The 11,966-nt window shown below is 36.8% G+C and overlaps 1 protein-coding gene across 1 annotated transcript; it reads left to right on the top strand.

Annotated features, from left to right (window-relative positions):
* Nucleotides 1–1,065: 1,065 nt before the first annotated feature.
* Nucleotides 1,066–1,706, top strand: LOC131801235 (uncharacterized). Its single transcript, XM_059119646.1, has 3 exons — nt 1,066–1,157; nt 1,261–1,381; nt 1,471–1,706. Exons 1-3 carry the CDS (start codon nt 1,076–1,078, stop codon nt 1,574–1,576), a joined length of 309 nt encoding a protein of 102 aa, XP_058975629.1. The 5' UTR covers nt 1,066–1,075; the 3' UTR covers nt 1,577–1,706.
* The last annotated feature ends 10,260 nt before the right edge of the window (nt 1,707–11,966 follow it).

Raw genomic sequence — 11,966 nt, 5'->3', positions numbered from 1 at the left:
TACCAAATGTTTAATTCAAAATGAAAATATGCCAAAAATATGACAAAATTGAAAAAATATGAGAAAATTTTACAAAATCAATATTTTCATCTTTAGAGAGATATTTTTATGCGATTTTTTTAGACGTTTTTTCTTTCCTGCCAAGAGGCCATTCTGAATTAATGAGAACTGTCGAAATCAGTTCAGCCGTTCTCGACATATAAGAGATCTTTCAAGCATATCTTCTTTGATAAATATATATATCGCACATATTTTGCTATATATCCGATTTGTTGGATGTTAACATCAATGTAAAGGTCAGAAGTAACCTTGTCGTGGCTTTGTGATTTCGCCGGGATTTAAAATATTCGCGGTTTAATGAAAAATTTTGAATTTTTTCAGCACAAAATATATGGTCTATTTTACCCGCTAAATATTATCCGATGACCACCCAAATTGGTAGGCTTCTTCCCAGTCCTAAACTCTAGCTACATGCGAAATTCCGCGTCGATTGGTCTATAATTGCGACCTGTATAGCTACTGCAAAATCCGACATTTTTTCAGTATTTGGTCCATTTCAACCCCTAAACATTTGGCGATCATCTCGAAAAGAAATAGGGTTCTATTCTGGCCCAACCCCGACCTCCATTCCAAATTTCGTGAAGATCGGGACATAATTGCGACCTGTAGAGTGATTACAAATTAACATGGACAGACGGACAGACGGACGGACGGACATACATAGCTAGATCGACTCAGCTCGGCGAGCTAGGATGATCCATATATACTTTCCTATGTGGGAAACCAATATTTCGTGGTGTTACATAATTTTTGGCCCAATCAAACTTATAATACCCCCAACACATAGTGTTGTACCTTTTACAAAGGTCAAATTCAGTGGGCAGCGGCACACAATTGCAGATGTTCTTTTTTTTGTAATCAGCCCACAAACATATTATTTTATTGAAAAATAATTCCAATACAATTATGACATATGCATTTTCGCTTATCAAAATCACTTGTTTTCTTTTCCCACCCATTCGGCAATTCATTGAAAACATTCATTCAGTAGATTGTCATCAGCTCAAAGATTAAGATGAATTTCTACGCCATAATTTGTAGTTTATGTTTTGAACTGGCCCTGGGCCAACAACATTTGAGATATTTCAAAAGTTATGGTAAATCGTAATTTATTTTTTTTTTTTTTATTATTATTGTTTTCATTTTAGAAGTTTTTTTTGGAAAATGAAAATAAAAACAAAAACATTGTTTTGCTTTCAGATCATCCCGGCAAGTGTGTTTTCGGCGATCTGGTGTTATCACCCGGCGAAGAGGGTCAACCCAAGGGCAGTTGTTTGCGTTTGGTTTGTCAACAGAGAGATGGTCTTGGCACACTAAAACTGTGAGTTGTTATTGTTTGACATCGTTTTTGTTTGTTTTCTATTTTTTTATAAACAAAATAATAAATAAATGTTTATTAAATTTTTGTAGTTGCAACAATGGCAGCGCCGTTAAGCCCCGCTGTCGACTTGGTGCCCTGATTAATCCGAATGGCGTATATCCTGCATGCTGTGAGAGACAAGTTATTTGTGACTAGATTAATTGAAACAATTTGTGATATATATGTTATGAAAATTAATTTTTAAATGGAACAGAGGACTATTTGTTATAAACAAATATTAAAAGTGCACTTTGTATTTTTATACCATCCACCATACTATGGAGGATATATTAATTTTGTCATTCCGTTTGTAACTCCTCGAAATACTCATGTCAGACCCAACAAAGTATATATATTCTTGATCAGTGTAAAATTCTAAAAAGATTTAGCCATGTCCGTCTGTCTATCTGTCCGTCTGTCTGTCTGTTGTAATCACGCTATCTTTCAAACGAATTGAGATAGAAGGCTAAAATTTTGCACACGTGTTTATTTTTCCAGTAGGCAGTTCGTAAATGGCCATTTAGGTCCACGTTTTCATATAGCCCCCATATATAAGTACCTCCCGATATTCGGTATTTTGATGATTTTAGCGACATTATCCACCGGAATTGTTTCAACTTTGGTATTTGAAGTTCGAAATGGATACTACAGCCTAAGACAGAAATTTGTCTCTGCAGGTCCACGTCTTCGTATAGCCCCCATATAACGGTACCTCCGGATATTCGGTGTTTTGATGATTTTAGCGACATTATTCACTGGAATTGTTTCGAATTTCGTATTTGAAGTTCGAAATGAATACTACGGCCTAAGAGAGACAATTATCTGTACAGGTCAAGGTCTTCGTATAGCGCTCATATAACGGTACCTCCGGATATTCGGTATTTTGATGATTTTAGCGACATTATTTAACGGAAATAACGTATTTAGAGTTCGTAATGGAAACTACAGTTTGTGACAGAAAATTGTCTATGAAGGTGCAGGTCTTCGTATAGGCCCCATATATCAGTACCTCCCTTTATTCGGTAGGTACAATACTCACCGAAATTTTTTGAGATGTCGTATTTGACGTTCGTAATGGATGCTATAGCCTGTGACAGAAAATTATCTATGCTGGTCCAGGTCTTCGCACAGCTCCGATATAACGGTACCTCCCTGTATACTATATTTTGATGATTTTAGCTACATTATTCGCCGTTTATTTGAAGTTTCGAATTTGAATATAGTAATGACTTATGACAAACAAGGCCTATGTAGGTCCACGTCGTATAAACCCCAATATAACGGCTATATTCGGTGTTTTTAAAATTTTAACAGAACTTGTTTTTTCAAGTTTCGCATTTGAATATTGTAATGGCTTATGGCTACTGGCTACTTGATTTCATAAATATGCTTGACAACATATATAATTTCTAACTAATTTCTTTGGCACGAATTATGGCCTTCAAACGGGCAATAAAACCGTCACAAGCTGCCCGAATGTTGTTCTACGGTATTTTGGCCCATTCACGGCGAAGCGCTTGCTTGAGTTGATCGACACTTTGGTGTTTTTTAGTGCCAACCTTGCTTTCCAAAATACTCCAGACACAATAGTCCAACGGATTGGTATCCGAAGATTTTGGTGGAAATGAAGCGAGGAACCTCATTTTGTAAACATTCTTGGGTGGCGCGTGCTGAGTGCGATGGTGCTGAGTCCTGTTGGAATGTTCAGGGTCTGCGGCCAAAATGTTTTCGTGCCCAAGACTTTAATACACCCTCCAGAATATTTTCACGATAATATTTGGCATTTATTCTGATGCCACGGTCGATTAATACGAGCGTCGGCTGTTTGGTGGCCCACACCATCACCATGGCCGGTGCTTGAGTTCTGGTGGCCAACCGAAGGTGCACATTTTCAGCTGACCTATTTGGCAAGCTAACACGAATGTTTTCTCATCGGAGAAAACCAAGTTCGGCTGTTCACCACTTTCGGCCAAGCGAAACAACTCTTTAGCTCTTTTAATTTTTTTTTCTTTCTGTTGCGGTGTAAGTTCTTGCACTTTTTGGAATTTTAATGGCTTTACCTCGAGCTCATTTTTCAATATTTGCCGAATGGAATATATGCTCACAAGCCTGCAACGCGGGTTTCGATAAGTCGCTTCTTCACTTTTCGAACCATTTCTGCTGATCTTACTGTTTTCTTCCGTCCACTTCCTTGACGGCGGGCTACGCTACCAATATCACGGTAACGAGCGATGGAACGAGACACAAAAGATTTATTCACATTTAATTGCTAGAGTGCTCTAACGATAGCCACTTGTGGTTTTCCAGCCAAATATAATTAAATCACACTATCACCCTTGAATTCCATCACGAATAACTTTTTTTTCTGGAAAATGCTCACAAAAATGATATTTTACGCTTGTAAACAATATAATGAACTGTCACTGGAATAATTTTAACGGCTGTCGGACGAGTAGCTTAGAAATGACAGCAGTCTGAAGTTGGTTGCAGTTTTTTCTGCCCTCTGCTCTTTTCCATTATCCAATACTAAATTTTATACTACTTAGTACTTTTCCCACCATTATTGTACACATTTCCGAAACCACATGAACAGCAACCCTAACAATAAATTTCAGATTTCAAGCAGTATCCTTTCACTCAAGACCAAATATAGTACTAATTAATACTTTTCCTGCACTTGTAGTGCACATTCCAAAACACCTCTTTATCAATACTAAATTTCAAAATTCCAGCTTTATTTGTTCCCCCTTAACCAAACTGTTCCAAATTTTGTACCATTTACTACAATTCGCACCCTTAGTACACTTTTCCAAAACCACCTTCATATATCAAACTTACTTTCCAAACCTTGATACTCATGCCAATTTTTAAGTTTTTAGATCTATCCGTTCGCATTAAACCAAATAGTACCATTTTTATAGTTTAGTACCATTTCAGAACATTTCTTAATCTAAAGCACCGATTATGATACATCTATTCTGCACTCTATCAGTGACTCTCATTCCAAATTTCAGAATTATAGCTCATTCCGTTTGCCAAATACAAGGAATTCAATTTTCGTACATTTTAGGACTTTTTGTAACCATTTAGTACGAGTTTTCAAAAAGCCAGTATTATCACGCGCCTATGCATCAAGACTGAAGCTTGTACAAAATTTATAGATTCCACTTCAGTCATTGAGTATGGGCGTTATTTCACTACTTGGAGGTACATAGAGTGCGTGGTGTATCAAATGTATGAAATTAGCCAATCATGTATATGGGAGCTATATCCAAATCTGAGCCGGTTTTAATACAATTTGTCAAATTTATTTTTGTATCAAACTTCGTTACGCATTCCAAATTTCATTGAAATTTGTGATATTTAGCCGTTTTGGTGCAAATCGACGGAACATATGGGAGCTATATCGGAATCTGAATCGAATAAAATATAACTTAGCAAATTAATTTTTTGCCACCTTTTTTTACACATTCCAGATTTAAACTGAGCAACAGGTATGCATACAATTTTTTATACCCTACAACACTTTGTGTTGGGGGTATTATAAGTTTGATTGGGCCAAAAATTATGTAACACCACGAAATATTGGTTTCCCACATAGGAAAGTATATATGGACCTTCCTAGCTCGCCGAGCTGAGTCGATCTAGATATGTTTGTCCGTCCGTCCGTCCGTCTGTCCGTCTGTCCGTCTGTCCATGTTAATTTGTAATCACTCTACAGGTCGCAATTATGGCTCGATCTTCACGAAATTGAAAATGGAGGTGGGGTTAAGGTCAGAATAGAACCCTATTTCTTTTGGAGATGATCGCATAAAATTTAGAGGTAGAAATGGACCAAAAACTGAAAAAATTCCTGATTTTGCAGTTGCTCTACAGGTCGCAATTATATACCAATCAGTGCGGAAGTTAGCATGGGGCTAGAGCTTAGGACTGGGCAGAAGCCTTCCAATTTTGATGGTCATCGGGTAATATTTAGTGGGTGAAATAGGCCACAACATTTGTGATAAATAAAAGTAAAATTTTCCATTAAACCGCGAATATTTTTAATCCCGGCGAAATCAGAAATAGACGAACAGGTCAATTCTGACCGTTTCGTAGATGCCGATAGTAAATATGTCGGTTATATATACAGAAATATATACAATGTATATATAGAAGGAAGGGGATGTTAGGTAGAATGCTTATATCTTAAGAATGGCTAGACCGATTTCGGCAATTTTTGTCAATTCAGAATGCCATCTTGACATAAAAATATAAAATCTAAAAAAATCGCCTAAAAAGATGCCTATTATCATGTTATTATAGATTTTGTAGAATTTTGTGACTTTTTTTATTTTTTCATATTTTTTATCGCATGCAATTTTTTCAATTTGACTTATAATACTTTGTAATATTTTTTCACCTTACAACACAGGTTGGGGATATTATATAATTATTGCAAATATCGTCCGATCATCACGAAAATTTTCACAAGGGTACGGTTGGGCTCAGAAGGGCTAGGCCTATTGTTTTCTAAGACGTCCGCATTATATTTAGGGGTTGAAATGGACCAACAATTAAAAAATTGTCCTGATTTTGCAGCCAATATTAAGGTCACAAATAGAAACCAAAGGACACGAATTCTCGCATAAAGTTAGAGTTTAAGACAGCAGGTAGAATGGACCACTACTTTTGTGGGAAGAAATACCAACATTTCCATTCTACCGAAACACTGAAAATAACTTACAAGCAATATTCAAGAGGCGAATTTTTGGCTTTTTTATGCTGATTTCGTTGACGAATATAGTAAATTGTCATAGACAGCAAATCATATAGAAGAGTCTAAATTTAGAGACACAGATGGGCCTCTTCCTTTTGGAAATGATCGCAAAATATGACCCAAAAATAGAAAAAAATTCTGTTCACACAATTGAAGCCAATTGACGCGCCTGAGAAGAGAGTTAATGACAGGGAAAGTTCTAGCATTTTGGATGACCATTAGATTATATTTAGCTGTAAAATGGAGCGCAACGACTAACAGCACGAAGGAGTGCGTAAATATTGGGCAAATGCCCCTAGGCAAAATACTAAGGGTAATATCTGGGCAGTGTTCCGTGACGCAATTTCAAAAGCGAAATCTTCCAAAATGGATTTGGACATAAGGGGGCTTCTAACATATTGTAGTGTTGTAGGGTATCACATGGTCGGCCCCGCACGACTATAGCCTTTGCTTACTTGTTTTTTTTTTTTTTTTTTTGAGTTACCCCCAATTCTGTTGTTATTATTTGGAAATTAGCTTGAGATCATTAATTACAAACAAACAATTAAAGGTACAAATACGTTCCTCGTCGCCGATGAGTAGTGCCATCTACATGTGAAGCAAGAAACTATTTTATTTCATCATTGAATGGTTCAAGTCTTTGATTATCATATACATTGGTTTTTGAATTGGTAGTACAAATATTCATGTGCAACCACCCTGAAATAGGGGAAACGGGTTACTTTGAACCGTTTCAAGCTATTGCCAGTGTATTATACATTTTGTAGAACAGTTTATAACAAAACATAATATTTTTGTCATGTTTGTATAACGGATTGTATAACACCCAATTATTAAAATTTAATATACTGTTATAAATACGATTCTAACACATTATAATAAATATAACACAATTTCACAAAAAAATACTTTATTCAACAAATTTGAGTTGGAATAGGAAAATATTCCTACCTGTAATATTATGAAAAAATTATGCATAGCGTAGCAACCAAGTAGGAAGTGTCTGGGTATATCACCAATTTTTTATATTGTCTGTGAGACATTGCTAACATTTCATTACCAGCTTCAATTTTCTCCCAATAAAAAGAAGCCCAGAAGAAACGACTGTTCGAATCTTGAAATTTTGAGTAATAGTCACTCTTCGTTCAAAGGTTTAAGACTGGGTTTTTGGTTATTCGTACTTGAACGGTTCGAAAAGGTACTAATGATGCCCTTTGTATTTGAGGAAGCTGTAGAGCTAGAACTCTAAATTTTGAATGAAGGTCACTGATTTAGTACGATAGGTATACCAAATGGTTTTTGGAAATTCGCACTATAAGTGTACGGAAAGTATTAAAATGTACTAGATTTGGTACCATTTCGTATCGAAAAGTACTAAATTTATTACAACTTAAACTTAAATTTATTACAACTTAAATTTACACTACTGGCGGACTGTAGGATTGGGCTATGGAGGAAGTTTTCGGAATTTGTACTTATGCACTCGAAAAGTACTCAATTTGTACTACATTTGGTACCATTTCGTATCGAAAAGTACTAAATTTAGTACAATTTAAACGGATAGAGCTGGAATCTTGAACTTTGAAATTTAAACTACTGGCGGACTGTAGGATTGGGTTATGGAGGAAGTTTCCGGAATTTGTACTTATGTACTCGAAAAGTACTCAATTTGGTACAATTTCGATTTGGGTGCACCAAAAGGGCTGGAATTTTTGGAAATTTCGAAATATAGGGTGAGATGAAAAAACTGCAATCAACTTCTGACTGCTGTCATTTCCAAGCCACTCATCCGACAGCTGTTAAAATTATTCCAGTGACAGCTCATTATATTGTTTACAAGCGTACAAAAGCATTTGGTTGAGAATTTTCTAGGAAAAAAGTTATGCGTGGTGGAATTCGAGCGTGATAGCGTGATTTCTTTACATTTGGCTGGAAAACCACAAGTGGCTATCGTTAAAGCAATCCAGCATTTAAATGTGAATAAATCTTTTTCTGTTCGAAACATCGCTCGTTACCGTGATACTGGTAACGTAGCCCGATGTCAAGGAAGTGGACGGAAGAAAACAGCAACGTCAGCAGAAATGGTTCGAAAAGTAAAGTGGCGACTTGATCGAAACTCACGTCGAAGTGGCCGAAAAATGACTCGTGAGCTGAACATATCGCAATATTCCATTCGGCAAATATTGAAGAACGAGCTCGGGGAAAAGCCATTGACATTCCAAAAAGTGCAAGAACTTACACAACAACAAAAGCTGTACGTTCGGCCGGGCCGAACTTTTAATACTCTCCACCATTTGGTACAAATTTGGCAATTTCCAAAAAATTAAATCCATTAAAAATTCTGTTAAAATCTTAAAAATACCGAATGCCTATACGATGACGTGGGCCTGCATAGGTAACTTTTGTCATAAGTTATTACAAAACTTGAAGAAAAATCTGTTTATAATGTTGCTAAAATCATCAAAATACCGAATATGGGGGGTGCCGTAATATTTGCGCTACACGAAGACGTGGACCTGCACAGACAATTTTCTGGCATGGGCTGAAGTATCCATTACGAACTTCACATGCGAAATTTGAAACAATCCCGGTAAATAATGTCGCTAAAATCATCAAAATACAGAATATCGGTGGTACGGTATATGGGGGCTATACAAAGACGTGGACCTATATGGCCCATTTTCTGTTTTATGCTGCAGTATCAATTACGAACTTCAAATACCAAATTTGGAACGATTCCGCTAAATAATGTCGCTAAAATCATCAAAATACCGAATATCGGGGGGTACCGTTATATGGGGGCTATATGAAGACGTGGACCTACATGGCTCATTTTTTGACTCAGTATGTAGTATCCATTACGAACTTCAAATACCAAATATGAAACGATTCCGGTAGACAATGTCGCTAAAATCATCAAAATATCGAATATCGGGAGGTACCGTTATATGGGGGCTACACGAAGACGTGGACCTGAACAGATAATTTTCTGTCTTAGGCTGTAGTATCCATTACGAACTTCAAATACCAAATTTGAAATAATTCCGGTGAATAATGTCGCTAAAATCATCAAAATACCGAATATCGGGAGGTACCGTTATATGGGGGCTATATAATAACTTGGACTTACATGGCCCATTTACGAACTTAATCTGCCTACTGGCAAAATATACATGTGTGCAAAATTTTAGCCTTCTATCTCAATTTGTTCGATAGATAGCGTGATTACAACAGACAGACAGACGGACATGGCTAAATCGTCTTAGAATTTTACGCTGATCAAGAATATATATATATATACTTTGTTGGGTCTGACATGAGTATTTCGAGGAGTTGCAAACGGAATGACAAAATTAATATACCCTCCATAGTATGGTGGAGGGTATAAAAAAATATACTCAAAAAAGCTAAAGAGTTGCTTCGCTTGGCCGAGAATATGAAAATGTGCACCTTCGGTTGGCCACCAGAACTCAAGCGCTGGCCATGGGGATGGTATGGGCCACCGTAACAGCCGATGGTCGCTCTACGCTCGTATTAATTGACCGTGGCATCAGAATAAAGTCCAAATATTATCGCGAAAGTATTCTGGAGGGTGTATTAAAGCCTTGGGCACGCAAACATTTTGGCCGCAGGTCTTGGACGTTCCAACAGGACTCAGCAACATCGCACTCAGTACGCACCACCCAAGAATGGTTACAAAATGAGGTTCCTCGCTTCATTTCCAGCGCACAATGGCAACCAAAATCTCCGGATACCAATCCTTTGGACTATTGTGTCTGGAGTATTTTGGAAAGCAAGTTTGGCACTATAAAATACCAAAATGCCGATCACCTAAAGCAAGCGCTTCGCCGGGAATGGACCAAAATACCGCAGAGCAACATTCGGGCAGCGTTTGACAGTATCATTGGTCGTTTGAAGGCCATAATTCGTGCCAAAGCTGACCAATACGATTAAAATTTAAACTTATTCGAAAATTTGATGCTATTTCCGACATTTTTATACCCTCCACCTTGGAAAGGTGGAGTCGGTCTGTCCGTCTGTCTGTCTGTTGAAATCACAATACAGGCCACATTATTTGACGTAGAGAGTCAAAATTTAGCAGAAAAATTTGTCTTGTGTCTAGGATGGTTGGTACTGAAAATGACATATATTGGTCCACGTTTTGGTATAGTCCCCATGTAACGGTACCTTCCGATATTCGGTATTTTGATGATTTTTGCCGCATTTTTTCATGGATTTGTCTAAAAATTGGTATTTGTTGGTCATAGTGGGTTTTAGCTGCGGTGGCGAAACATTGCATGTATAGGTCCACGTTTTGGTATAGCCCCCATATAATGGTACCTCCCGATATTCGGTATTTTGATAATTTTTGCAATTTTTTTTTTTTTTTGGATTTGTCTAAAACCTGGTATTTGTTGGTCATAATGGGTTGTAGCTCCTCGTTTGGTATAGCCCCCATATAGCGGTACCTCCCGATATTCGGTATTTTGATGATTTTTGCCACATTTTTCATGGATTTGTCTAAGAATTGGTATTTGTAGGTCATAATGGGTCTTAGTTCGTGTGGCGAAACATTGTGTGTATAGGTCCACGCTTGTGTATAGCCCCCATATAACGGTATATCCCGATATTCGGTATTTTGATGATTTTTGTCACATTTTTTCACGGATTTGTCTAAAAATTGGAATTAGTTGGTCGTAATTGGTTCTAATGTTTCCATTACCCTAATCTTCGATATTCACAATATCGATATTCACAATATCTTCGATATTCTTCGATATTCACAATAACCGAATTCGAGCCTACCACTTTCATTGAGCTTTTATTAAAAAAAAATCGTGTTTGCGAAATAAAATCTAGTTCATTGCCAATAAATGTTTGAACCATAAATTTTTGATACGGCACATGTGTCATGTGAATTCATGTCCATATTATCTGTCAATTGTATCTTCACTTGTAATTGTTTACGATTTTTAAATTATGTCAGTTGTTTCTGTTTACCGTTATAATTTGTTTTTTTTTCTCTCTCTTTCTTTTTTTTTTTTGTTCGAATTGATATACATTTTATTGTCCAATTTAAGTTTTTATTTTCAATTGTCGCGTCGTGTATTATGTCAACTGTCATCGGCGTTTTGTATTAACGCAAATACAACAAAACGTCAGATTTTGAAACGTGCTAAGTTGTAGCTGAAGTGGTTTACAGTTTTCAGGCGCTTTGCTTTGAATGATGTCTTGATTGAATCGTACGTAGGTCGACCGATTGTCCACTTGATGCCCATATGAATGTCTGCAGTTTATATTTGATGGCATGTCATGTTACATTTTTGTAATTCCTATTGATGAATATTTTGTTTTATTATGATCTGATCTACAATCACAAGTTTACTACTCAAACCGCATTGTAAAGGCTTAAAAATAGTACGCATGATGACCCACTTGTAACCTTACGATAATTATTTTAACCCGGAAAAATCGTTCGCCCGTGCAAAGCAAGAAATGTAGGTCAAATGCCAAAAATGCCTCACAAAAATCCCAGCACAATTCAATTGAATAATACGAAGTGAGACTAAACTTCTCAGCACAAAAAGAAGAGGGTTTCCCTAGTCACAATTTTCTAAATGTTTATACCCTCCACCATACACAGTATGAGGGTGTATTAAGTTCGTCATTCCGTTTGTAACTCATAGAAATAATAATTTTAGACTCAACAAAGTATACGTCTTCTTGATCAGCGTAAAATTCTAAGAACGACAGCCCTGTTCGGTACCCGGAACCCCCCCGAAATTC

The sequence above is a fragment of the Musca domestica genome, unplaced genomic scaffold (genome assembly GCF_030504385.1).
Source record: "Musca domestica strain aabys unplaced genomic scaffold, Musca_domestica.polishedcontigs.V.1.1 1, whole genome shotgun sequence".
Taxonomy (NCBI): Eukaryota; Metazoa; Arthropoda; class Insecta; order Diptera; family Muscidae; genus Musca; species Musca domestica.
The sequence above is the reverse complement of the archived record's forward strand: the minus strand, read 5'-3'. Positions and strand labels throughout refer to the sequence as shown.